Raw genomic sequence first — 27,703 nt, 5'->3', positions numbered from 1 at the left:
TACATGCTACACAGCAAAATTGCTAAAATATATTTTTTTGTATTGTACATTTAATGATGTTAAAAGAATGCTATTTGTTATCAGAATTATTCTATCAATAAAAGTGTTTACCATTATCATTTATATTTCTATATTTATATAGGATAGGTATACTAAAGAACGATAGCGTTTTAAAAAAACTTCCATAAACCAGCATCGGCTTTATATGTTCATTATTTTTATAACACCAGTGCGCTTAAAACGACACTAAATGTCGACATTAAATATCAGAACAAGGAAAAAAATACAGTACAGTTAGGCGTGTAGTTATACTACAACTAAAAATAAAATTTATCACTTGACAATAAATTTCCACAATAAAGTTCAAGATCCGGTCGTGATATCATCACTTCCTGTATGAATAAACAATTAAATGATAGTAAACATTGAACCTGCGATATCTTTGTGATTTAAGGGAGAATCACTTACGTAGTAGCCGAAGTAAAATTTCAGTAAATACACTCCATCGTGGTACTGATAAGTTTTCTAACACTTTTCACAATTAAAAGTTCTTTTTCGAGCGCTTTTTTTATCAACACTATGACGAACAACGGTTCGAATGAACCCAGTTTTGTGATAAATTAAAATTCATTGAAAATTGTATAAATTTTTTTGACATTTTACTGACGGCCACTAAATGGGGCTACCATTTTCGAAGTCAAAAACTACTATAAAAAAAATAAAGACCATAAATTGCAGAGAGTAGAGCTAAGAAGAATTGTTTTTTAAGGGATTTAAATGGGAGTTGATAAAGAGTCTAGCTGTAAGCAGCAAATTACAACTCAAAAACTCACCAAAATAGCAGTAGATTAGCAAGTGGTATAAATACAGCAAAACGCAGTGAAATGTCTTGAATTTGTGTACTCAAATCATTTATCAAGGTTATTCTATTTCGATGCCTGTTTTGTCAGTTTTTTCATAATAAAACGGATATCTTTATTTATTTTTTATTCAGTATTTTACTTTGATAGCTCTTGGCACTATCATTTAAATTGCACCACTGGCTACGGTGGCGCCACTCTAGTTAGTCGATTTCCGATGGACAGCTTGGGAGTGTGGACACTTTTTCTTACAATATGCTCATACAGTGCAAGAACATTTAATTTTATAATTTTATTTTCCCCAAAACAAAACTTTATGATAAAATTGGAGTTATTTTTATAAAACAATGATAGTTACAAATACAACAAAATTCCATAAGTAATTAAAATATGATTCATCGAAAGTTTAACATGGCAGAAATAAAACGCAAAGATAATGTAATGGAAATGTCTTTTATTTCCACTTTTCAAAATTCAAATAGTTGATTTGATAGATGATCTGTCAAAAAATCCAAAATATGAATTGAAAATCCGTGACTTCTTTATAAATATACAGTTGATTGTGTTATATACATATACATTAATAATTTTTGTTACATATTACAAACTTCTTATGTGTATTACGTGATTACCTTTTCTGAACCGGTTAAGGTTATGAAATAATTTATCATTTTAAAAACATTTTTTGGTTACCTATGTTGTTCAGTAAACCAAAATAAATAATGTCCAGAATACTACATAATCGTGTAAGGTACGACACTTAACAAACATATTTTTTCTTAATATTTCAATATTTTTTTATATATTTACCATCCGAATTTTTCACGGAAGCCACAGCCAAGAGGCCAATGCTGTTTTCCAGACATCAAAATTTGTACTTAGTTTCATTGTTTAACCATGGAAAACCGAGTTTAATATTGTGGCCACCCCCCAACACACTCGCATCCCTCAAGACATGTGTGATGGTGATGCTTAAAGCCAATGATTGTCACTGTTGTTAATTCAGTTAGAATTATACATTATTACCTATTTTTAAATTAGAATTGTAATGTAAGATTTTATATGAAGCATGTTTGAGTTATTAGGATTCTATTATAAACTTAATTGAAACTCTAGAACTTACTACTACATAAATAATAAACCAAAATAACTTTATAATATAAATAAATAAATTGATCACAATTTAATAGATTCGTGTAGTAGACAACTAAAACGAAAAAAGTTCTTATCAGAACTACCTCTGAAAATTCATAAGTAAATTTGTACAAAAAAAACTTTCCAGATCATCATTTAAGAACACATCATGGGTCAGCATCGACAAACGAGCAGTAGCATTCTCAATATGGACTGGACGTAGCATGCTACTGTACAAACCAATAGATACGAGCCATGTGCAGAGAAGATGCTATGGTATGCTTGTTGCAAGGGCTATTAGAGGAGTGTTGAAAATTCGTTACTTAGTTCTCGGTGGTGCCGTTGGTGGAGGCATGACGTTGAATAAGGTAAGACATTTACTACAAGGCTGAACAACTGTTTAGCACTATGTATATTGTATGTTCCTCGTCTTTACAAAAATAAAAATTAATATATGGAAATACACATACATCATCACACATCAAAAAAATCCTTAAAATCAGAATTTATTTTTGCATCTTACTGTGTTGTTCTTGTTATATGTTTAAAAATATTAATCCTAAACAAAAAAATCGGTTGTCTGTAAAGTCGGTTTACTGACGATAGTTGAACATGACAATGTCATAAGAAAATACTGATGGAATGGTTTCATTTTTCAATTATCGCAATTATCGTTGCTATAAACAATTGACACTACATTCAGTTTTCACTGAACTTCATACTTGACGAAAACTTGTAAATGTATTTGTTCGATTCGAACCCAGCGACCTCGTGGCAGCCTAGGGCTACGGAAACCAGCACGAGGTGCGCGTCGAACATGTGCCGCGATTCGCGGCGCCGTATGTACTATTTTAACAAAATATCATGCAATCACTCACCGGAACCGATGCCTTCGTCTTCTCACGCCGTATCACTTAGGGAGAAGGGTATGGGGCAGGAATGGATAAGGATTAGCGATGATACACAACTTTAGCGTAGACCGTCAATATACAGGTACCGTCCCGTTCGAGAAGCAAGACAAAGTGACAGATGTCAAATCGCGACGGCACCGTCAAATCGCGACCCGTGTTGCCGTGGTAAAAATTCAAAAACTAACGGATTGGTTTCGAACAGTCACCCGCCCGGACAGGTCCCCTACCTGTCCCTAATCAACTGGCAGCCGGGACAACGTTGTGACCGCTCGTTTGAGAACCGAGTCCCCGACCAGAACCTCTGCAGACCGAGGGGTCCCATCCTTACCGGGAAACAGATTAACAATGCGCCCCCTACGCCAACGCAGTGGCGGCAGGTTAGCATCCTTAACCAACACAAGGTCACCGACGTGAGGGGGACAGGTTCTATCCGTCCACTTAAAGCGCTGCTGGAGCAGATGTAAATACTCAAGGGACCAACGTTTCCAAAAATCTTGGGACATCTGCTGCAACATCTGGTATCGCCTCAACCGTCCAGGCTTGATATCCGAGAGGGGATACTCCGGCAACGCATTGAGTGGCTGTCCTATCAAGAAATGGCCTGGAGTTAACGACTCCAAGTCATTCGGGTCTGAACTGAGCGGGCACAACGGCCGTGAATTAAGTACCGCTTCAATTTTACAAAATACCGTAGTTAACTCCTCAAAGGTGAGCGAGGTTTGCCCTATCACGCGCATTAAGTGAGTCTTAGCCGATTTTACTACTGCCTCGAAAATTCCACCCCAGTGGGGGCATCCTGGAGGACTGAAGGTCCACCGAATACCGCGACGAGAGAGGGCCGTTTCAATATCCACCTGGTTATTGTTCAAGAAATTTACTACATCCCGCAAGTAACGGTCCGCACCTACAAAATTCGTTCCGTTATCGGAGCGTATCAATTCGGGTAAACCTCGACGGGACACAAATCTATCCAAGCTCGCAATAAAGGCTTCAGTTGTAAGGTCGGCAACAACTTCAAGATGTACAGCTTTGGTTGAAAGACAGACAAAGACGCACAGATAAGCCTTAATTAACCTAACATTCCGCAAACGTGAAGCCTTGATCATGAAGGGCCCAGCGAAGTCCGTACCAACTCCAGAAAACGGCCTGATCTTCTTCACTCTGTCTGGGGGCAGATCTCCCATCTGAGGCTGCATCGTAGAAGCCTTAAGCCGATAACAGGGTAAACACCGGAACAGGACGCTCCGAACCGTACGACGCCCCGACAGAATCCAAAATTCCCTCTGGAGGGATGCCAACAGCGCATTGCAACCGGAATGCGAATTTGCGATGTGGCGATCCATCACCAACAGGTCAACTAACTGGCTCTTCTTGGGAAGTAAAAGAGGATGGCGCGCCGAATAAGGTAAATTTGAGTTACTTAATCTACCTCCCACTCGAATCAACCCCTGGCCGTCTACAAAGGGGCTAAGACGAGCGATAGCTCCACGAAGCTTAGGGCGCTCAGTCCTTAGCGCCTTCAATTCTGAATGAAAGCTGGTGGCTTGCACAACTTCAATTAATTTCAGCAGCGCCTTCTTCCGCTCGATGGGACACACAACAGGTGTCATATTGCGTTGAGACACCGACAACCGACAATTCCGAATAAACCTCAAAATCCAGGCGGTAACCTTAACCAGCTTGTCCAAGGAGCTATAACGGTTGATGAGCAGATCCAAATCCAACCCCTGAATCACTCCTCGATCCTCGAACTGCGCCGGTGCAGCCACGAGACCTGGAGGAACTCCTATGCGAGAGGGTGGCCACTGAGAAGCCTTCATTGTGAGCCACTGGGGACCCCACCATAACTGATGATCAACTATTTCCGATGCTAAGCATCCCCGAGAAGCGCAGTCCGCCGGATTGAGCTCACCAGGCACGTGTCTCCATGTTAGAGGGACCTCAGATCCTTGAATCTGGGAGACACGGTTGGCCACGAAAACTTCAAGTGTATGAACCGAAGCCTTCAACCAGCACAACACTATCTGGCTGTCTGTCCAAGCATACACAGTGTTTTCTAAATCAATAACCGACCGTAAACTAGTAGCTGTATGGTTTAACAACCTAGTCAGTAGAGCGGCACCAGACAACTCGAGCTTCGGAATCGTCATGCGTGTCCGAAGCGGAGCGACCTTACTCTTAGCTAACACCAACCGTATATCAACCCTTCCAGTTGAAGAAACCGTTCGCAAGTATACCGCAGCTGCGAATCCGCGTTCCGAGGCATCCGAAAACCCGTGGAGAGACGCCTTGTATTTGCCCGCAGGAACCAGCTTCCGAGGTATTGACACGTGGTTAATATCAGGAAGAGACGAGAAAAAGTTCAACCAATCCTTCAATAGGTCACCAGCAATCCCCTCGTCCCATGACAGGTTAGCAGACCACAGTCGCTGCATGAAGCACTTTAAGAGAAAAGTGACAGGAGCGATCCAACCGTTTGGATCGAAGGTTCGAGCAATTGTGGAAAGCACCGTTCGCTTAGACCATACCTTTGGATTTTCCAACTCCACCCGATAGGTAAATTCGTCTTGAATCGGACGATATTGAATCCCTAGGACCGACAGCATGTTAGGGTTATCGACATTCTCGAAAAGATGGGGATCCTGTTGATACTCCGTTGGCAAACCAGTCAACAACTCAGGACAGTTAGACAGCCATTTTCTCAACTCGTACCCGCCCCTGCTCAAAAGGCGGATCAGTTCATCCTTGCGTGATAAGGCCTCTTCGACACTGTCGGCGCCCGTACATACGTCATCGACATATAGGTCCCGTTCCAAAATGTCCGCAGCACGAGGGTAGTGCAACCGTTCCCTCACTGCCAGCTCCCGCAAAGAACGAACCGCCAAATATGGACTCGACCGCAACCCGTAAGTGTTCGTGTTCAGTTCATAAATTTTTATGGGCTCATCTGAGCTTTCACGCCAGAGAATGAGTTGATATCGCCTATCCTCCGGATGAATCACCGTTTGCCTGAACATCATACGGATGTCTGCCACGAAAACGATCTGGTGCCGGCGGAAGCTCGTCAGTATGTCTGAAATGTCCCGGTTCAGCTTTGGACCCGAATGGAGACACTGATTTAACGAGACGCCGGAGGAGGTCGTGACCGAACCGTCAAACACGACCCTAATTTTCCCGTTAGGAGTTTTCAAAACCGCATGATGAGGCAGGAAACAGTGCTCTGTAGCACTCCAATCTACCTTGGAAACCGACATGTGACCTAAGGATTCATACTCCCGCATAAACTCTACATATTTCTGCCGGAACACCGCGTCGCGCCTCATGCGTCTCTCCATTGACAAAAGTCTAGTCTCTGCTGCCTTCCTCGAACTGCCTAGCAGTGGGCGATTCGCCCGAAAAGGAAGTCTTAACAAGAACCGGCCCGAATAGAGACGACCCGTATTATTCTGGTAAAACAGCTCACATTCCTCCTCATCCGGGTTAACTCGATAAGCTGTAGGAGGTTCTTCTAGTTCCCAAAACCGTTGGACTACTTCCGAAAGCGTAGACCCGACCAGAAAATTGTCCGATTTCCTCGCAGCGACCGGCCGGAACGCAGGACCCAACAATACATGCCCTAATTTTGTGTCCATTGCAACCAAACCCTCCGCATGAAGAACGCGCTTCCCAGTCAGGAGCAGCTTCCCTAGTACATCCGCCCCAAGTAGTACGTCTACTGGCCCCGGGGTGTCAAACTTGGGGTCCGCTAGCCGTAAGTCTGAAGTCAATGACCGTATGTAACTGCTTACCTTCACCGGAGGGTGACGACCTATCACCTCAGGCATCACCAAAGCTGAGACTCTAAACTGTAAGCGAGGGTTGGGATTCGATGAGAAAATAAATGAAGTGTGACCGATCACGTCCGAAATTCTAACATTGCCCACTCCACGAATAGAATAAGAAGACTTGTAAATAGGATTGCCCAACCGTACTGCAAGGTTGCTCGACATAATACTGCCCTGTGCGCCGGAATCCAACAGAGCTCGAGCAAACACAGTGTTGCCATCCGAATCCAACACCCGAACAGAAGCGGTAGGAAGTAAAACAGCTTCTGGGGCTGGGGCAACACTGCAGTGAGCGGCAATTTCCTAGCGGGGGCCCGGGTCCCCGCTATCCCGGTCGGCGCGCGACGGAAGGTCGTAGCGTGCCAGCGGATCCCACGCTCCCACATAAGGCCCTCGTTTCCCGTCCCGCCTCATATACCTCCGTGTACGATGGCCAAACGGGCCAAACACTGGAGGGAGTCGCTCCAGCGTCGGCCGCTCCCTCAGCGGAGGGGAAAACCGTACTTCTGAGGGAAGGGGAGACGAGTGAGCAGGGCTACTCGATCCAGCAGGCGAACACGGCCCCGCACGGGGGGACAACGTGGCCACCCCGGCGTAGCTAGTGGGCATCCGCTGGCACCCGCCCGCAGTACCTAACCCGGCGCCTCCCTGCGAAGCCTCTTCCCGAGGGTCCACGCCGCCGAATTGGCGAGGGCTACGACCGGTGCGCTCACCGGTCGGCGAGGCTGGATGACTGCGTCCGGATGACCTCGGAGTGGCGGCAGACTCCAGACACAGGAGGGCATGGTGCCGACCGTCGCAATCAGGGCACAATTGTGGCTGTGGACAGACGCTCGCCGTGTGCGGCCCAAAACAGAAAAAGCACCATCGCCGCTGGGCAACGATGTTGCGTCTACCCCTGATGCGCGTCGACCGGAACCTCGGACAGGCGGCTACGTCGTGCCCGCTCTCATGACAGAAGGCACACCGTGGGCCTCCCACCGCTGCCATGAGCGCAGTCAGTCGTTGAGACGGCCCCCTCTTATCCCCTCCCCCTCCCCTCTGAGCAACCGAAACGGCGTGGCCGGAAGCCGGCACACGCGACCCAGAGGAGGAGGGCGGTGGCATAATCTCGTGTCTGCGACTTTCGGCTTCTAAAAACGCCAGCAGACTGGCCAGGGTAGGCAGTTCGTCCCTACCTGCGTTGTCCTGCTGCTCGAATCGAGTGAGCACCTCAACCGGCAGCCTACCTGCAACAATATAAAAGAGCAGATATGACCATTGGTCTACTGGTAGACCCAAATTGCCCAAGGCCTTAGTGGCCACCGTAACTGGATTCAGTACCCCGGCTCTGATATCGGAAGCCCGAGAAAGTTTGGGTATCGCAAACAGTCTGGCCAGCTGAGCGTCCACCAACCGTCGTTGATTTTGATATCGGTCAAACAGGATCTGGCGTGCGACCGCATAATTGTCGTTGGTGATAGGCAAGTGTGCCACCAATTCACCAGGTTCACCTCGCAGAGCACCCCGAAGCTGAGCCATCTTATACGAGGCAGTCAAGTCCGACCGACCATGGACCAGGCTGTCAAACAAATTTATAAAGCCGACCCACTCGTTCAGATCACCGTGGAAGATCGGCAGGTCGATGGAGGGGAGGCGTGATATGACGCCTGACGAAGTTCCCGAACCTCCATTACCACCGGAAGCCGACTGCTTCTTAATATCGGCCACCCGTTGCAGAATGGCATCAGCGTACTCCTGACACTGGTCCACGTCAAGACCGATGGCATGGATCACCTCCTTCTCCACTTCGGACCCCAAAGCAACGAGGTCAGACAACCGATCGTACACTACCTCCAACCGTTCGTGCACCTGAGACGCCCTATCGAGCAATGCCGCATCCCTATCTGTTCTGTCAACCAAAGCATGAGCTGATGCGAACCATCGGAGCTCACTAGTCACCTTCCCGCGAATGTAGGACACCGACATGTTACTTGCAGTTTACAAAAAGACCAAAAAAAAATTCAAAAAAAAAAATCAAAAAAAATTTCAAAAAAAAATTAAAATTCAAATAAAAAAAAATATAACAAAGGAATTATTTAAAGGAGTGTACGAGTGAGCCCACCAAAATATTCCTACTCCTAAGTATTTAGGTAACCTAGACCTCACCACTGTACCAAGGACACCCCAACAAATAAGAACAAACTTAAAATTAAAAGTTATAAGATAGAAAATTGCTGATACCAGGTTTTGAGTTGCAAACTAAACTCAAGCACACCTGGCCTCTAGACTATAACTAGAAGCTAGTCACCAAGCAGGACCCAATCAACAATTTACTATCACAAAGTATTCACACCGTTCAACGGGTAAGTCAAATAACAAAATTAAAATTAAAAATTAATTATATGATAGCAAATTGCTGATAAAAATTTGTGAATTAATTTTCAAACACTGATGGCCTCAGGACTATACCAAAGCCAGTCACCAAGCAGGGCCCACAGTCAGCAATCCACTACCACAAATTCAAACAAGTAATTTAAATTTAGAACAAATTAAAACAAATAACAAAAAATATATATAATAGCAAATTGCTGGTATAAGTTTTGAAATGACACTCATATACCGTTGGCCTCTGGACTATAACTAAGCTAGTCTCCAAACAGGGCCCAACCAGCAATCTACTACTACAAGTTCAACAAGTACTCCAGTTATATTCAATTACAAATGTGTTGCAGCTCAATTATACTAAAATATAAGTAGGAAGTGAGCTACAATCATACACAAATTAATAATAAATTATAAACCCAAACTGTAATAACATTCAGATTGTTACACACAACTATGCTTAAATAGATGTGGTAATCTACTGCTATGATGAGCAGAATTAACATAAATCTGTAGTAATAGTATGAAAATAGCTGACCACTGTAGCAGCTGTTTGCTAGGTCATAAACTCAGCCAGCACAGCTGTCCAACTCACGTACAATTAGTCAGCTATGCGCAGTGGAAGCTAATAAATCAGTCTTACTATTACTAACTATTACTACTCACTAATTTTCTTAACCAGGTGGATAGAAACACACTAAACGACCTGACCTAGGTCAGCAGAATGATAGTTTAAACAGACCCGAACCCTATGCCTACACTACTTCTGCTGACTAGTAACAAAATTAAGTGAGGTTAGACGTAAAAAATTTTACAATTCGTGGTAATTACTATAGATTTCACAAATCTAACCACGCTCTGCTACCAGAAAATTGTTCGATTCGAACCCAGCGACCTCGTGGCAGCCTAGGGCTACGGAAACCAGCACGAGGTGCGCGTCGAACATGTGCCGCGATTCGCGGCGCCGTATGTACTATTTTAACAAAATATCATGCAATCACTCACCGGAACCGATGCCTTCGTCTTCTCACGCCGTATCACTTAGGGAGAAGGGTATGGGGCAGGAATGGATAAGGATTAGCGATGATACACAACTTTAGCGTAGACCGTCAATATACAGGTACCGTCCCGTTCGAGAAGCAAGACAAAGTGACAGATGTCAAATCGCGACGGCACCGTCAAATCGCGACCCGTGTTGCCGTGGTAAAAATTCAAAAACTAACGGATTGGTTTCGAACAGTATTATTGTATAGCAGCTGTCCACGCGGATTCATCGCTCACTCAAGTAGGAGAGAGACAGATTTCGAACGCTGCCGAACACGCAGGCCGATTGTGCCTCTTTGTCGCTCTTTGCATGCTATCGCTTGCACTTCAAGCCTTAAATGGAACGCCTCATAAGTCATGTTTTTTCGTGCGGCAGCCGACTCCATTAAATTATAAGAGGCCGTCACGTCAAAACTAATTTATGATTAAAATTATCTCATTTTGTCTTTCTAGGGTTAATGGGCTTCCTCAATCCAGAATTACATATAATTACAATACAATCATAAATTGCCAGTTGAGTGTCACCACTAAGTTTAAAACACAACAAGTGTTTCATTCACAATAAAAATAGGCAAGATCACCCCACTCATCCGAGCAGGCTCATAATGCCTACACCAGCTACTACCAGTATCATCGTATAACATATTCCTAGGCTAATTGAAACAAATTTTTGTGTTTTATTTAGACTTTCATGAGCATATAGACATTTATTAAAAATGTCTTGCTGATAATTATAGGAAAACTGGTTGATAATCTATTTGGTTGTTCCAGAAATATGCCGAGTGGAAGGATGGTCTTCCAGATATGGGCTGGTTAAATGACCTGCTCCCCGACAATGAACAATGGGATAGATTTACAACTACACTGATTACAGCAAAAGATAAAATCGGTGATCAATTGCAGATTGGTGAGTTGTCAATACTAAAATGAAAAGGTAGAGAACTTTACTTTTAATAGTAGAGAAGCTTTATTGTACAAAAATGCCACATTATGCTCATATAAATACAGAAAAATGTCTTTACTCTTGAAATGGTGTCTTAAGTGATGGAACTTACAAATTTATTTTATGTTCCAACCTTGTTCTGTTTAATGTCTTACCTTACTCTCTAGTCCCTGGCCAATGATAAGCCATGACTGTAATCCAGAGGATTTCATATGATATTGACTAGTTTGGCCACATGATAGCTGCTACCCTAGCCTCCACAAAGACAACTTTATCATTTTCTGTACTAGACAGTTATACTATATAATCTTACTAAGTTTTCTTGACTTTGCCCTCACGTAATAGTTTGAGTTGATATGGGCTGGTACCTCTACATCTTAAATATCTTTGTCCATGCCCTAAACTAACATGCCCTAAACCAAGAGATGGATAGCTGAATCTTTGTCCATGCCCTAAACCAAGAGATGGATAGCTGATCTTGAACCCAAGTCTCACATGTTGCTTCCCCATGTTCCATTGTCAGAACAATGTATTCAACTGACTTCCAGCAGTTTAATTGACACATCTGGGAAATTTGGCTGCTTGCCTATTTTTCCTTGTGTTACATATTGTCCTTTAAATATTTGAAAACATAAACAGACTTCAGACTAAATCCTCTCCGGTCTGAGATGCTACTTCTGTAACAAAACGTCATAAATAGATCCTCGACTCCGTGAAGCTGGTGTTGCCAGGGCCACCGAGCTGCGCGAGTGGTTAGCTCAGAGGTACGAAGATGCCGTGGCGGCCGCTGCCGTTAACAATCAACAACGATTAGGTGAGCCATAACTTTTGAGAATTATAATAAATGTATTTTGTAGTTAGTAAAATTTATTTAAAAAATTGAGTGTCAATGTAGGTGTTGCCATACTTAAAATTTACATTAGAAGATTACTGGTGGTAGGACCTCTTGTGAGTCTGCACGGTTAGGTATGACCGCCCTGCCTATTTCTGCCGTGAAGCAGTAATGCGTTTGGTTTGAAGGGTGGGGCAGCCGTTGTAACTATACTTGAGACCTTAGAACTTATATCTCAAGGTGAGTGGCGCATTTACGTTGTAGATGTCTATGGATTCCGGTAACCACTTAACACCAGGTGGGCTGTGAGCTCGCCCACCCATCTACGCAATAAAAAAAAACATTAAGTATTAAAATAGAATTTAGTTGCCTACTGAAATAATAAAATATTCAAAAACTATTTATTGAACGTTGATTTATGAACACAAGATAATCCAATGCAGTGTATTGTTCAGAGCCGGCTCCGAAGATAGTGAACAACCTCCAGAGCAGGCCCGCGTCGCCGCCGCCCGCGCGCTCCGCCGACGACGCCGCGCACTACGGTGAGTCCGCGACTTGCTCACATCTCTATGTCACTCAGTTCCACCCGGGTGCATCCGTAGCGACTCTGCGGGTACCAACTGTTGAAGGTATATAACAGATGTTCACGATGACTTCCACAGTGAAGAAATGACATTGCATATGTTACAACCTGGGGTTCGGGATAAATAAAAATACTGCCGACCTACAAATTAAAACTGTATTAGCACCTAGAACACTCACAGAACACTTTAAAATCTCAATTAACTTCTTCCGCTTCGCTTCAGGCGATCCGCCCGCTGTTTCGCTTCGAGTAGTTCGATTACTGCCTAACTGCGTGCCATCTCTGCAACGCTTTTATAGTCGATACGACATCCCTAGATTTATCGAGTACACTCTGGACAAGTCGATTAGCTTGGATGTGTGTTTCTGCTATCTGACAATAGATGGCGTTGTACTTCTCGAATTTATTAGAACTTCCGATATTCGTTCGGCTATTCGGTCATAGATGGTGTTACTCTTACCGGCGTAGCATATAAATAAAATCAAATAATCAAGTAATCAAGCAATTACTGGTGGTAGAACGTCTCGTGGTCCGCACGGATTGGTATCACCACCCTGCATATTCTACTGTGAAGTAGTAATGCGTTTCGGTTTGAAACGTGGGGCTGTCGTTGTACTGTAAAATGGAGACCTTAGAAATCATGTTTCAAGGTGGGTAGCAGCATTTAGGTTATTGATCAAAGTCAGAAGCCTACCGTCCATTCTAGACTTAGAAAAATAACTTAATATTCACGTGTAGTCTCTGTTTTTTGGCATCTTAACCTGATTAATTATTAAACTATTTTTTTAAATTTAAAATTCCTGATGTTCCTGAATGTAATCCTTCTAATGATAAATTAAATTGTGGGTAGGTGACACATCATACTTGTAACTGTAAAATGAAAATAACCTAATACACGCACTTTTCATTTATATCAGATATGATGAGTAAAAAATGGTTTTCATTTATGTCAATAACTTTGTAAGTTCAGAAAACATTGTGTTTTTGTAGAGAAACGTGTCCACGCCTTGCAAGAGGAAGTATTGGCTCTACAGGCGCGCTACCAAAGGGAGCTGCAGCGGTTAGAACAAGAGAACAGAGAGCTGAGGCAGCAGAACATGCTGCTGAAACAGGGCAGGCAACCTTCCACTAAGAAGATGAAGGTCAGTCATAGATGTGTCATTATATCCGACACTCTCGTACCAGCTTGACAGAGCTGGAGTGATTTGAATATCACACTTATCAAGGACCTATGAGATCATGATTTTATTACTTTACCCGGCTGTCTTGACGTTATTCAGCTTAATTAAATAACAATTAATGAAATTGAAACTGAAAACTAACCTAATGTTTGCCTCTGAAGTATTTTTTCTTTATTATACTTAGTTAGTAATTGATATTATTTTATGCACATGTGGCATTGGTATATCTTTCTAATCAATTAAGATAAGATGAGCTATGAGATCTTTCACCTACAATTTTTTTTATTTATTGCTTAGATGGGTGGAGGAGCCCACGGCCACCTGGTATTAAGTGGTTACCGGAACCCATAGACACTTACAAGGTAAATGCCACTGTTAAATCCAGATGTGAGTTCTAAGTCTCAATTCTCACAGTACAATGGCTGCCCCACCCTTCAAACCGAAACGCATTATTGCTTCACAGAAGAAATAGGTAGGGCGGTAGTACTTATCCGTGCGGACTAATAAGACGTCCTACTACCAAATGTAATTCATAAATGGTTAACTTTATTGTGCAATCCCTTCCTGACTTTCAACATCATTACTTGATTCTTCAGATTTAGGGGAATGTTATGTTAGCCCAAACACTCCCAGTTGCATCTACCTCTATCTGAACATAAGTTTAAGTCCATATTGTCCATAATCATCTTTATCCTAACGTAACTAGAGCTGGAGAAGTAGGCCCAAATAACTGTACCGATGCACACATAACTTGTTGTATTGCAGCGGTCTCTGATCGACATGTACTCGTCCGTGCTGGACGAGCTGGCGGGCTGGGAGGCGGACGGCGCGGACCGGCTGCCGCGGGTGGTGGTGGTGGGCGACCAGTCCGCCGGCAAGACCTCCGTGCTGGAGATGATCGCGCAGGCCAGGATCTTCCCGCGCGGCGCTGGCGAGATGTGCACCAGGTCAGTGGGACCACTCTACTGCTCTGGCGACGTACCGACTGTAACAATTCTCTGCACTTACACGTGATTAACAAATCAGCTGATCTAAGGGGTCAATGCCCTCATTCCAATATGTTTTAACAAATCAGCTGATGTAAGGGATCTATGCCCTCATGCCAATATATTTTAACAAATCAGCTGATCTAAGGGGTTAATGCCCTAATTATTATTATTTTAGATGAGTGGACGAGCTCGATGCCATCATGCCAATTTATATACTTTTATACTCTTGTGTATTGAAAATACTTTTATTTCCTAAAGACAGAAGAATGGTAGCTTCATTTAGCCAAGGTTCTCAGTTTCTGTTTTCTCATATACTGTCACAATCCGTCCCTATAAATCCTATTGCTTTCATAGTAAAGATAATCATATTAGAATTCTTATAATTAAACCTTAGTACATATCTATATCTATATTTACCTATGTATATAAATATGTGTGTTAGTCTCTGGTACCCATAAGATGGAATCCTAATATACGACCAGATGGTTGTGAGTGATTTATTAAAAATATATATTTGGTTTGCATACACTCCTTTACTCCAAAGTGTGTGAAGTATAATAGAAGGCTGGGTTGTGTATTTTCAGAGCCCCGGTGAAGGTGACGTTGTCCGAGGGCCCCTACCACGTGGCGCAGTTCAGGGATTCCTCCAGAGAGTTTGATCTCAATAAGGAATCAGATTTAGCTGACTTAAGGAAGTGAGTGTACTCGTCACAATATGTGTTTTAAACAATTAATTGAACATCAAATCAAATCAAACTTAATTAGTAAAAAAGTTAAATTTTAGCAGTAGGCAGCGGCTCTGCCCTTGGCATTGGTGAAGTCCATGGGCGACGGTAACCACTCACCATCAGGTGGGCCGTATGCTCGTCTGCCTACAAGGGCAATAAAACTGGTTTTTTTAATGGTGGTAGGACCTCTTGTGAGTCTGCACGGGTAGATACCACCGCCTCGCCTATTTCTGCCGTGAACGCATTACTGGCGTTTCGGTTTGAAGGATGGGGCAGCCGTTGAAACTATACTGAGACCTTAGAACTTATCTCAAGGTGGGTGGCGCATTTAAGTCGTAGATGTCTATGGGCTCCAGTAACCACTTAACACCGGGTGGGCTGTGAGCTCGTCCACCCGCCTAAGCAATAAAAAAAAATTTGAAATTAATAAATGAGTAATATTTGAATGTTTTTTTTTTCCTACCTAAGCTGAGAGCTATGAGAGGCTATTTCAGCGTAACCCTAACTTTAGTAGGTGAGCTCACGGGGCTCAAACCTGACGACGTTGCTAACACGAACCCTAGCAAAAGTTGTGCTTCGCAGAATCTACCACCGGATCGGAAACGCGACCCACTGAGAAGATCCGGCGAGAAACTCAGTGGGCTGTGTCTGAGGGTATTTGAATGAAGGTGCGTCGTATTCCTTAGGGAGGTGGAGCTGCGCATGCGCAACAGCGTGCGCGGCGGCCGCACGGTGTCGTCGGACGTCATCTCGATGTCGGTGAAGGGGCCCGGCCTGCACCGGATGGTGCTGGTGGACCTGCCCGGAGTCATCTCGGTAACTGTACTGCCACCTCCTCGCTTTGTAGCTCGCGTGCTGCCGGTGGGTCCGGAGGGGGGCAAGCATACTGAAGCAGGATGCAATCAGTATGTAGAATTGAATAATGCATAGAACGATGCTAGGTTTGCGGTGAGCATTGACATTGATTGAAAAACTTTTTCAAATAATTAATTACCGGAAAGCGAAAATTACCGGAAGAATAAAAGCGGAAAATCGGAAGGACCAGACAGTATACCAGTGGAAGTATGGAAGATATTGGGAGAAGACGGATAGAAGTGGCTGACTTTATTCTCCAATAAGCTGCTGCAAGAAGAAGTGATCCCTACGGAATGGTGCACCAGTACACTGGTGCCGATGTACAAAAATAAAGGGGATGTGCAAGACTGTGGCAGCTATCGGGGAATAAAGCTTATGTCACATAGTACGAAAGTTTAGGAGAAAGTGATAAAAAAGCGATTGCGAGATGAAAGTGAGATCACCAAAACCAGTTCGGTTTCAAGCCTGGTCGCGGGACAACGGACGCCATATTTGACTCCGCCAAGTGTGCGAAAAACATCGCGACGTGCACAGGAACCTGCATATGGTGTTCGTTGATCTGGACAAAGCGTACGACCGAGTACCTAGAGCAGTTTTGTGGTGGGCATTGAATGAGAAAGGTATACCTGGTAAGTATGTGAGGTTAATCTGTGCCATGTACAGTCGAGCCAGGACGTATGTACGAACCGCCGCCGGGAATTCCGACGACTTCAATGGGGCAGTGGGCTTACATCAAGGGTCTGCGCTAAGTACCCATCTCTTCCTGCTGGTGATGGATGCCTTGACATCGGAGATCCCGGAAGAGCCCCCTTGGTGTATGCTGTTTGCCGATGACAGTGCTCGTCGGAGAAAACGGCTCGAAGTTCAAAATATACTGGAGAAATGGCGATGCAAGTTGGAGAGTGTTGGCCTAAAAATCAGCAGATCGAAAACCGAACATCTGTTCTCATTGCTCTCGACGGAGCACCTTTGCCAGTATGTCAAGACTTCCGATACTTAGGGTCCGTTATCCAAAGCGACGGTGAACTGGATCGTACTGTGAGGCACAGAATTGACGCAGGATGGATGAAATGGCGGCAGGTCACGGGCACCACATGTGACTCACACATTCCTCTTCCCCTAAAAGGGAAGATATATAAGACCTGAATAAGGCCTGCCGTCTTGTATGGATCAGCTTGTTGGACAAGAAAAGTGGCGGATGAAAGGCGATTGCATGCAGCAGAGATGCAAATGCTGCGATGGATGTGTGGAGTAACGAGAATGAATAGAATACGGAATGAATATGTTAGAGGAAGTCTGAAAGTGGCACCTGTGACAGAGAAGCTGAATGAGACGAAATGAAAATGAGTTTGGTAAGAGTGTTAACTATGAATGTGGAAAGATATAGAGGAAGAGGTAGACCTAAGAAGAAATGGATGGATTGCGTGAAAGACGATATGGGTAAGAGGGGAGTGAGTGAAGAAATGGTATATGATAGAAGAGTATGGAAGGAGAAAACATATTGTGCCGCCCCAGGTGACTGAGAGAAGGGCAGGATAATGATGATGATGATGAAGATTTTGATTAATATATCATCGTTGTTATTTCAGACTCAAACCGTGGACATGGCGGCGGACACTCGCGAGGCTATCAAGCAGATGACCAGACAGTACATGGACAACCCCAACGCCATCATCCTGTGCATTCAGGTAGGCGCCGCTACCAGCACCCTGGGAGTCAGCCGCCGCACGATCTCAGAACCAACTTTTTACTGGTGATAGGAACTCTTGTGAGTCCGCGCGTAGTTACCACTGCCCTGCCTATTTCTGCCGTGAAGCAGTAATGCGTTTCGGTTTGAAAGATGGGGCAGCCGTTGTAACTATACTTGAGACCTTAGAACTTATATCTCAAGGTGGGTGGCGCATTTACGTTGTAGATTTCTATGGGCTCCAGTAACTACTTAACACCAGGTGGGCTGTGAGCTCGTCCACCCGTCAAAGCAATAAAAAAAAAGATTCAGTAAATTATTTATTTTCATTTCCAGGACGGGTCAGTGGACGCGGAGCGCAGCAACGTGACCGACCTGGTGTCCTCCTGTGACCCACAGGGGAAAAGAACGATCTTCGTGCTCACCAAGGTGGATCTGGCCGAAGAGAACCTCGCCAATCCGAACCGGGTGAGATTCCCAACCGACCGGGAGGGGGCGGGGGGCGGGGGGGCCGCGAGGTCACTGACCCTGACGGGGGCTACGTTTCAGATCCGCCGCATCCTGGAGGGCAAGCTGTTCCCGATGAAGGCGCTGGGCTACTACGCCGTGGTGACGGGCCGCTCGCGCCGGGACGACTCCATCCAGGGCATCAGGGAGTACGAGGAGAGATTCTTCAGCTCCTCGAAACTATTCAAGTAACTTTATATCAAATCAAATAATATGACTAGAGCTATAAGTATTTTTGGGTAAGCAGGCAAATGTGCTCATTAGTTGGTCGATAATTGGAGCCCAGGGATATTTCCACGTGAATACCACCCCCACCAACCGGGAGATAAAACTTAAAATTTCAAATGCGTTGTTTTTAAGCTATTGTATAGCTTTTATCGCGGGTTTTGACCGAATCAAGAAATTCCGTAACGAAAATAAACCTAACACCCCCACTCCGCCTACCATGTAGCACGCGTTCAACACATTCACACGTTGTGCTTGTGTAGTGTTTGTGAATAAGCGCGCGGCGTGACGTCACACTGCATGCGCATCAAGAAAAGTCTACCCATCTCTTTCTCGCGCGGTCTAGCTTACGAGTGTAAAGGGGACAGTTAATGTGTTTTTTTTTTAATGTTTATAAATGTAGCGTCGTCTTATTTTATTATTGTTTTAATATTAAGTTATCATTGTCTAATTATAATTTGCATAACTTGATAAAAAATGCTATGCAATAACTTTACTTTTTTTTTTATTACATAGTTTAGTGAACGAGCTCACGTCCCGTCTGATGTCGAGTGATTATCGGAGCCCATGGACATTCCAACATGAATGGCACTTAACCTTGGATTGTATCGTGTAGCGACTGTTCCACTTCTAAAGTCGCAATACAGCGGCCACGACTGAGTTGATGATGTCGTCCCCAGGAATGGTCTGGTGACCCCGTCGCAGGTGACCACCAGGAACCTGTCGCTGGCCGTCGCCGAGTGCTTCTGGAGGATGGTGCGCGCGACCGTCGAGCAGCAAGCCGACGCCTTCAAAGCCATGAGGTTCAACCTGGAGACCGAATGGAAGAACACGTTCCCGAGGTACTCGATGCGATCCTGACTTGTTGTATACTACCATAGTATCGTGTGACGTCACTAGTGGGGTGTTTCTTGTCTGGCGGTTTTGAGCGTGGTCAGTCGCTTCTAGATGCGCGTGATGTGCTTGTGAATATGCTAACAACACCCTAGCTGATCGTACTGTACTCAGGGACGTCTTAAACCAGGCTGGGGCTCTTGGGCCCACAAGAATTTGAGGCCCTTTTGGAAAGTAAAAAAAGATTTTTTTACTTAGTATGACCATTTATTATAGGTAATCAAATACAGTATGATATAATAATATTAATTATATTAGAATGCTGCTGGTTTTTTGGTTACGATTACGACAATGGTTTCTTTCGGAATTTCTGTTGAGCATAATATTCCATTATATCTTTAAAGTAAATTTTTTTAAAGATATCACTTTCTATGCCCATAATTGACAAATTACTCAGTCGTTATTGTAACATTGTTGTTCGCAATTCATTTTTTATTCTCTTAAGCTGCGAAAATGACCGCTCTCGACTACAATTGGTAATCAAATTGTCGGTCCTTCGGGGCCCCCTGAGAATGGGGGCCCTGGGCACGGGCCCCGTGTGCCCTTATGGTAAAGACTGTATTGACTGTACTTCTGACAGAGGATCCTCAAAAAATAATTATTTAGTTATATAGCATTTTCGAGGCAGTAGGGAAGTCCTAGAGATTAGACCAGTGGTGGGTAAACATTTTTAATGGCGGACCACAAAGCTTAAGAAATTCTAGAGTAGGGCCAAAATTATAGAAAAAATGCATTTTGTATGAAAGCTTTTTAATAAACAAAATACCTTTTACTGTTACGCCTTGTCAGGCGTGTGAGACGTGAGGCGTGTGATACATAGGTGAAAAGAGTGGTTTTTTCTATACTTCTATTCTATCTAATATTATAAAGAGGAAAGATTTGTTTGTTTGTTTGTATTGAATAGGCTCCGAAACTACTGAACCGATTTGAAAAATGCCTTCACCGTTTTTAAGTTACACTATTCCCGAGTGACATAGGCTATAATCTTTTTTGAAAAAAATTAGGGATCCTTACTAAAGCTCCAGTAATGTTACCAAAGGTGTAAAAAATTTACGTAAAATATTCTTTACATCGCGTGCCCTGCGAAAACTATTGATGATAGAATAAAATAATGTACTACGACTTTGTAGAACACATTATTATTTACAAAAAGTGTCGCGACAGCATATGTCTAACTATTATAGTTATGCCGCAAATATCGTTGAAATTTTTGTTAAAGACCCGAGCGTAGCCGGAGCGGGCCGCTAGTTTTCTAATAAATAAACTAATACCTGTGACAGACTGCCGAGATTATTATAATGATGTCAAGTTAATTATGAGATAATGAAAGCTCAGACCACCCCGGAAGAATCGGAGCTTTCGTTAAAAATTCGAAGATTTTCAATCATAAACGTTAGATTTTATACTGACTAGAATATTTAGGACGGATGGAGTCTCGGTGAGCCGTACTTTGCCCATCACTGGCTTAGAGTGTAAGGGTTTTTTTTTATTGCTTAGATGGGCGGACGAGCTCACAGCCCACCTGGTGCCAAGTGGTTACTGGAGACCATAGACATTTACAGTGTAAATGCGCCTCCCACCTTGAGATATAAGTTCTAAGGTTTCAATGTAGTTACAACGGCTGCCCTTCAAACCGAAACGCGTCACTGCTTCACGGCCGAAATAGGCGGGGCGGTGGTACCTACCCGTGCGGACTTACAAGAAGTCCTACCAGCAGTATAGGGTTGATGGTGACAGGCAGCGCGAGCTGGACCGCGACGAGCTGTTCGAGCGCGCGCGCGCCGAGCTGCTGGACCAGGCCGCCGAGCTGTCGGCCGTGCCCGCCCAGCGCTGGGAGCACGCGCTGCGGGACGCGCTGTGGGACCACGCCGCGCCCACCGTCATGGACCGCATCTACCTGCCCGCCGCCGCCGCCGCGCACGGCGACCAAGGTGCGCCCCCCCCAACCCCCCTCCTCCCCGACGGGACACGCCTCTGGACAATCCATGCTATTATTAACAACTTCGATTTTACTTCAAACTGGCATAAAGTTAAAACTATTGCCATAAAACGAAAAGACAAATAAAAAACAATTCGGTCAATAATGACAAGATAGGGAAATGTTCAAAATTTTAATGATTTTGTAAGGCATCTTTTTGGAAAAAGAAAGTGTAGCAATTACTAGCCCAGCTACCTCATCAATAATCGATTTATTATATTGTAATTTGGGTTCATTGTGGGCAGTGAAACCGTCCGTGTATTCACAGGTGACGTCATGAGCCGCAGTTTGTCTTTTAAGTTGATAAAGCACATCCAACACCAAGCTGAATAAAATAGAATGGTTTTATCAAAATAGTTGAAAGTAAAATAAATAAACAATTCTCAGAGCCGTCGCTCCGTCAGATACACTTGAAGGCCGAGCCCGCGCCCCCCGGGCCCCCCGGCCCCCCCGGGATCGACTTCAGTAAGCGTCCCTCCCAGTACAGACAGCGTAGAATGGGTGTATCAAGTCATAGCTTATCTATAGTATCAGCCATTTAAACCACATTAAAAAAAAAAATGTAGTTTCATACAAAAACGAATTTATTTATTGACACAACTCACTGACTACCAAGAAACTATACAACAAAAAGACCGGTAGGACGTTCATTCAATTAAATGCGTCAAAAAGAGATAGACAATAATAATATCGTTTCACTCATTTTAAACTGAATACAAAAAAAATGTGAGCCGTCACGGGACGCCTGGTTTATATGAAACGTCGACATTATTTTGTAAAAGTAATATGCAGAAAAGAACAGATTGTGATAGGAACTAAATATGTCATAATGATAAAATACACGAAAAAATAATTTGTTTTCAAATAAAACACAGGTTATGTGTACTGTAGTAAACAACACTGTATACACTACGGAGTATACACTATAGGTATCCGAGCTCAGTGTAGCGAGAGAGATGGCTTAACGCCGGTTCGAGTGGGAGAGAATCGCAGTCGATTGCGCGTGGTGACGCGTCGCCACGGCATGCGTCGCCACGCCAGAAATCGGTTTTACGTGCGGTTATAGATGTTTCACATCAAAAAATGCCAACATAATAATAGTAACTGCACAAAGCTTAAAAATTGCAAAATTCAACCTTATGCAAATGCTATTAAACTAACCTTCACCTTTATTGCAAAGTGAATAGAAGCTGTATGATGTGCCCACACAATCACGAACCCCTCAGAGGCCTGCGACTTGTATGCGTGTGTGTGACGTCACGTGCACCTTTTGTATTTCTCCGAACTCCATTAGGCAGGTCGTACACTCGCGTTTCAGTCAGTTTCAAGCCATGAGCTCGTCCACTCACTTTAGCAATATTTTTTTTTATCACAAACTCACATCCCTTTGTGTACCCAACTTTATTTTTCACCATTATATTAGGGTACCTTGCTTAAAACATAATTCAAGTGTTGGCAGAAGATTAATTCATTCGTTATCTTTAAGTACTATTTATTTTAAAACTGTTTACTTGGGAACAGTTGTCGTCGAATAAATTGTTCTAACAGAACACTGTGTACAGATTTCGGCTCGATGTACCTTTTGTGGCGCACCCTGTGTAGTGTAGTTCCGTACTCTGTGATTGATTATTATACAATGATTATTATTATTTACATTTGGATATGTAAATAGAATGTAGTTTATTTCCTGGAAAAGTATTGGTTTTATTAAAAAAAAAAAAAGGTAAATAAAGGATTTTGTGGTTATATGAAATCACGGGAAAAGTGAAACTTTTTTTCACATTATAGACGTTTAACTCTGACAAACAACTTTTTTTTTTTTTTTATTGCTTAGATGGGTGGACGAGCTCACAGCCCACCTGATGTTAAGTGGTTACTGGAGCCCATAGACATCCACAACGTAAATGCGCCACCCACCTTGAGATACAAGTTCTAAGGTCTCAAGTATAGTAACGACGGCTGCCCCACCCTTCAAACCGAAACGCATTACTGCTTCACGGCAGAAATAGGCAGGGTGGTGGTACCCACCCGCGCGGACTCACAAGAGGTCCTACCACCAGTAATTACGCAAATTATAATTTTGCGGGTTTCATTTTTATTACACGATGTTATTCCTTCACCGTGGAAGTCAATCGTGAACATTTGTTGAGTACGTATTTCATTTGAAAAATTGGTACCCGCCTGCGGGATTCGAACACCGGTGCATCGCTCAACACGAATGCACCGGACGACTTATCCGTTAGGCCACGACGACTACAACATTTACATTAAATACTGACAAAAACAAACAAAATAGCGTGGAGCACTGGCACTAATGAGCAATAGTCTATACACTACACGGTCAGCTGCTGCGAACTATAGGCGCCGCCATATTGGTCTTGGCTGCTCTGACGAGCGCCTTTCACTTTATCGCTACTCCGCGGCCAACCGTCACGCGACATGCAACACACAGACCAAAAAGTTTGAGACGATGTAATAAAAGTTTCACTTTAATAATAACTATATTATAGTTTACATAAAATGAGAAAAAGGTTTTCAAAAGTTATCTAACAGCGAACTCGTTGCAGACAAGTTTAACACGCTAGTGGACATAAAGCTGCGCGAGTGGGCGGAGCGCGAGCTGCCCGGCACGTCGGTGCAGGCCGGGCGGGAGGCCCTGCGCGCCGAGTTCTCGCGCCTCACGGAGCCCGCGGAGCCCGAGCCGCTGTTCCGCGGGCTGCGCGAGCACGCCGTGCGCGAGGCGCTGCTGCGGCACGACTGGGAGGAGCGCGCGCAGGACGTGCTGCGCGTGCTGCAGCTGAACGCGCTGCAGGACCGCTGCGTGAGCGCGCGCGCGCACTGGGACCGCGCCGTGGCGCTGCTGGAGGCCGCGCTGGGGGACCGCCTGGGGGCCGCGCGGGACCGCCTGCGGGACCTCACCGGTGCGTAGCCACACTCGCTCTACCACCAAGAAACACTTTTTTTAGATAGTTGAAAAAAAATATTAAGAAATAATAAAAACTAACTGCTGTAAATATTAGATAATATTTAAATATTGTTTTAAAATTGTTCTATATTTTGTATAAAAAAAAGGGTGCGTGTACTTATGTACGCGCGTAAGAAGTTATACTTTATTTTTATTAAATTTATTTCTTTTTTTTAAATATTAAATAATTAACAATAAATATTTAATGTTAATAATTTAATAATATTTAGTATGAATTACATTATTTAATAATTTTTTCATTTATATTACTAAATAATACATACATACCTACATAGTTAACCTCAATTGTATTGGAGCACTTAGGAAGGTTGATGAGCACAGTTTTTTCACAAATATTTTCTAATATTAACTAGTATTGATTTAAATATTCAATTTAAATCACTTCTGATTATAATTCAGACGCACATATAAAATTCGCACTTGTATAATGAAAACAAAACTTAATTTCTGTTAATTTTGTGTCACGGTGCACGCGCATCGTAAAATTTCACTCTCATCAATTTTTCATAACGCGCCTAAAGAAGTGTAACTTCAATTAAGTGTCTACTAATGTCTCTTATGACTACGCTTAAACCGTGGACACGCGCTGTACCTGGTACTTCGTCACCTTGATCACTCATATACCAGCTCTATGTTATAAATGACGTTGTTGGCTGTGGGGCCCACAACAGCGCACCCTCATCCCCTCTCCTGAGTGACGTGAGGTGGCTGAGGGATGCGCGGGGTAGGGGCCGCATTCATCAGTAGCGTGTGTACCCTAGCGCGCGGGGTACCACCGGCCTGTCGTGGTCCTCTTCGCTCTACTTTGAAAGTGGATCAGCCACTACACACTACCGTTGAGACTTCGATTTCATAGAGATATGCAAAAAACATCATGTTGTAGACATTCACATTTGTGTAATATCTGTTTACTGGTGGTAGGACGTGTTGTGAGTCCGCGCGGGTAGGTACCACCACCCTGCCTATTTCTGCCGTGAAGCAATAATGCATTTCGGTTTAAAGGGTGGGGCAGCCGTTGTAACTATACTGAGTCCTTAAAATTTATATCTCAAGGTGGGTGGCGCAGCGCATCTACGTTGTAGATGTCTATGGGCTCTAGTAACCACTGAACACCAGGCGGGCTGTGAGCTGGTCCACCCATCATAAAAAAATGTAAGGTTACAGCGAGTCGACAATGCTCACCGGTGCTCCCGCGTCCACAGGTCCGGGGTGGCGGGAGCGCTGGCTGTCTTGGAGCAGCCCCACGGAGGAGCAGCGGCGCCGCGCCCTGCTGGCCGCCGAGCTGGAGCAGCTGGGCACCGCGCGCCCGCAGCTCACGTGAGCACCCCCCACCCCCCCGACCCTGCCCCTCGGCCCCAGTGCACCCTGCTGACCGCGCGTGTGGCCCGCAGGTACGACGAGGTGGTGGCCGTGCGGGACAACCTGCGCCGGCAGGGCGTGGAGGTGGACAACGACTACATCAGGGAGACGTGGAAGCCGCTGTACCTGAGGTGAGTGCCGCCCGCTCGTTTAGTTTATTATAACTGTGAAATGCTTCTTCGGCGCTGTCCAGGGACTCTTCGCCCTACACAATCAATACTGAAATTATGTACGCAATGTGGCACGTTGCAGGAAGTTCTTGGAGCAGGCGTTGACCCGCGCCCGGGACTGCAGGAAGAGCTTCTACTTGTACAGCCAACAGAACGGCGCCGGGGTGAGTCCACCTCCACTGCGCTAGGCTGAGGGACGCGTGCAGGCGCCCGGAACTTATAAACAACGCATACTGTCGTTGGTAACAAATGCTTAAAAAGAAGTGGACATTGATTGTCAGTTAATTCTAATTAACAATAATAACAAGAGACAATACGCAGGTGGACCCCTCTCCCCCTCCCGTTCCCGTCGTACAGACAGATGTACATATATATATACGATTAAACATATACATATATAAATATTAATCACCCAACAAAGAGCAAACAAACAACCTGTTCAACACGCAGATTTTTGCCCCGATATTGGTATCGAACCCCCAACCCCCGCCCTGTATGTACTAGGAGACGCTAACTAACCACCGAATCAGTCATAAGCATTTATTAGAAATAAACAATTTATTGTCCGTTTTATTGTAACAAATTAAAAAGTGTACAAAATGTTAGCATCGACTTGTAACCCCCCGGGGTCCCCGGGGTGTCGGTCTGGACTACTCGCTGACGAACCAGCGGCCGCGGTGAGCACACTATGAGGTATAAATGAGTAATGTTGCAGAAGGAGTGTTGCGAGGTGGTGCTGTTCTGGCGCATCCAGCAGACCCTGGAGACCACGGCCAACGCTCTGCGACAGCAGATCGGGAACCGGGAGGCCGCCAGGCTCGACCGGGAGCTGCGGGAGGTGCTCGACGAGGTACGCACGCGCACGCACACACACACACACGCACTAGTGCGCTGGAGTTCGGTTGTCTACTGTCTCCCCGCACGTTGTGCTGACACCTGTCGGGCCCGGTCGGTCCCCCGCCGCTGCAACTGATCCCTTTGTCCCCAGATGGCGGCCGACGCGGACCTCAAGAAGCAGCTGCTGTCCGGCAGGCGGGTGGAGCTCGCAGAGGAACTAAGTGAGTACAACCGGAACTGAACCGACTGTCCGCTCCTGCCGCTGTGCTCTAACTGATCACTTTGTTCACAGAACGAGTGCGGAAAGTACAAGAGAAATTAGAGGAATTTATCGAAGCACTTAACAAAGAAAAGTAGTTTTATGTTGTGTATTCTAGTTTATTGTGTAAAAAGGATATCTTTACGGTCATGTTATGTACTAAATGTTAATGAACAGAAAAAAAACTATATTTATAATTCTTCGAAGTGGAATTCCCGACAACACCCCCTCCATGCCCTTGTCTGCAGTTGTCACTGGGCACTCGGGTTAATTCCAACCTTCAAATAAATGTACACTCTAGGTTTGATACTTGGTAACATTTTGCAATTCTACCATTTCGTTGAATGTTCTAAATACTGGCAACATCGTGTCCCTCGTATAATTTACCGCAGAGTAACGCCTACCCTCCATACTCTTCTCTATATTTTTAATTAGATACGTTATGCATTTAAGAGTTTTTGAAATCCCGCGCCGGCGATCGATATCGATGTATTTATATTTATTGTACTGTTCTTACAGCTGCTTGATTGTAAGTTATGTAATAAAACGAATA

At 44.4% G+C, this 27,703-nt stretch overlaps 3 protein-coding genes across 8 annotated transcripts in view; 1 reads left to right on the top strand and 2 right to left on the bottom strand.

Annotated features, from left to right (window-relative positions):
- The window catches only part of Ehbp1 (Eps15 homology domain containing protein-binding protein 1), a 29,556-nt gene extending 28,885 nt beyond the window's left edge, over window positions 1-671 (bottom strand). For 2 of the 3 annotated variants that reach the window (XM_028181352.2, XM_028181365.2), the window contains exon 1: window positions 469-671. The gene's annotated coding sequence lies outside the window, so the exon portion shown is untranslated. Of the gene's footprint in view, window positions 1-431; window positions 440-468 lie in introns of those variants that run through there. The other variant, XM_089738092.1, reaches the window with a different exon arrangement.
- A 629-nt stretch (window positions 672-1,300) lies between these two features.
- On the top strand, window positions 1,301-27,520 carry Opa1 (Opa1 mitochondrial dynamin like GTPase). 4 transcript variants are annotated; one of them, XM_028181237.2, is made up of 22 exons: window positions 1,301-1,611; window positions 2,143-2,362; window positions 10,909-11,044; window positions 11,781-11,894; window positions 12,368-12,454; window positions 13,486-13,637; window positions 14,442-14,623; window positions 15,250-15,360; window positions 16,080-16,209; window positions 17,838-17,936; window positions 18,272-18,403; window positions 18,485-18,630; window positions 19,348-19,509; window positions 21,299-21,492; window positions 21,927-22,004; window positions 24,107-24,460; window positions 25,728-25,842; window positions 25,917-26,015; window positions 26,137-26,218; window positions 26,770-26,904; window positions 27,043-27,112; window positions 27,184-27,520. In XM_028181237.2, the coding sequence occupies exons 1-22, from the start codon at window positions 1,583-1,585 to the stop codon at window positions 27,246-27,248; spliced, it is 2,892 nt and encodes a 963-aa protein (XP_028037038.2). In that variant the 5' UTR covers window positions 1,301-1,582; the 3' UTR covers window positions 27,249-27,520. The 4 variants fall into 4 exon arrangements, with proteins under 4 accessions (XP_028037038.2, XP_028037032.2, XP_089594216.1 ...); XM_028181231.2 differs by having other exon boundaries at window positions 12,356-12,454; XM_089738090.1 differs by lacking the exon at window positions 21,927-22,004.
- On the bottom strand, window positions 7,030-7,921 carry LOC149499918 (uncharacterized). Its single transcript, XM_089738091.1, has one exon. It carries the CDS (start codon window positions 7,834-7,836, stop codon window positions 7,033-7,035), a length of 804 nt encoding a protein of 267 aa, XP_089594217.1. The 5' UTR covers window positions 7,837-7,921; the 3' UTR covers window positions 7,030-7,032.
- Window positions 27,521-27,703: the final 183 nt, after the last annotated feature.

Source organism: Bombyx mandarina, chromosome 24, assembly GCF_030267445.1.
Source record: "Bombyx mandarina strain Sakado chromosome 24, ASM3026744v2".
NCBI lineage: Eukaryota > Metazoa > Arthropoda > Insecta > Lepidoptera > Bombycidae > Bombyx > Bombyx mandarina.
This window is presented reverse-complemented; position numbering and strand designations above follow the sequence as displayed.

Excerpts from the sequence above, each read along its gene's own strand:
- Opa1 (XM_028181231.2), top strand. The coding sequence starts at position 1,583 with ATGTCCAGAATACTACATAATCGTGTAAG. Across the intron at positions 13,638-14,441 it reads CTTCCACTAAGAAGATGAAG|CGGTCTCTGATCGACATGTA; the intron begins GTCAGTCATAGA and ends GTTGTATTGCAG. Across the intron at positions 27,113-27,183 it reads GGAGCTCGCAGAGGAACTAA|AACGAGTGCGGAAAGTACAA; the intron begins GTGAGTACAACC and ends CTTTGTTCACAG.
- LOC149499918 (XM_089738091.1), bottom strand. The coding sequence starts at position 7,836 with ATGCCACCGCCCTCCTCCTCTGGGTCGCGTGTGCCGGCTTCCGGCCAC.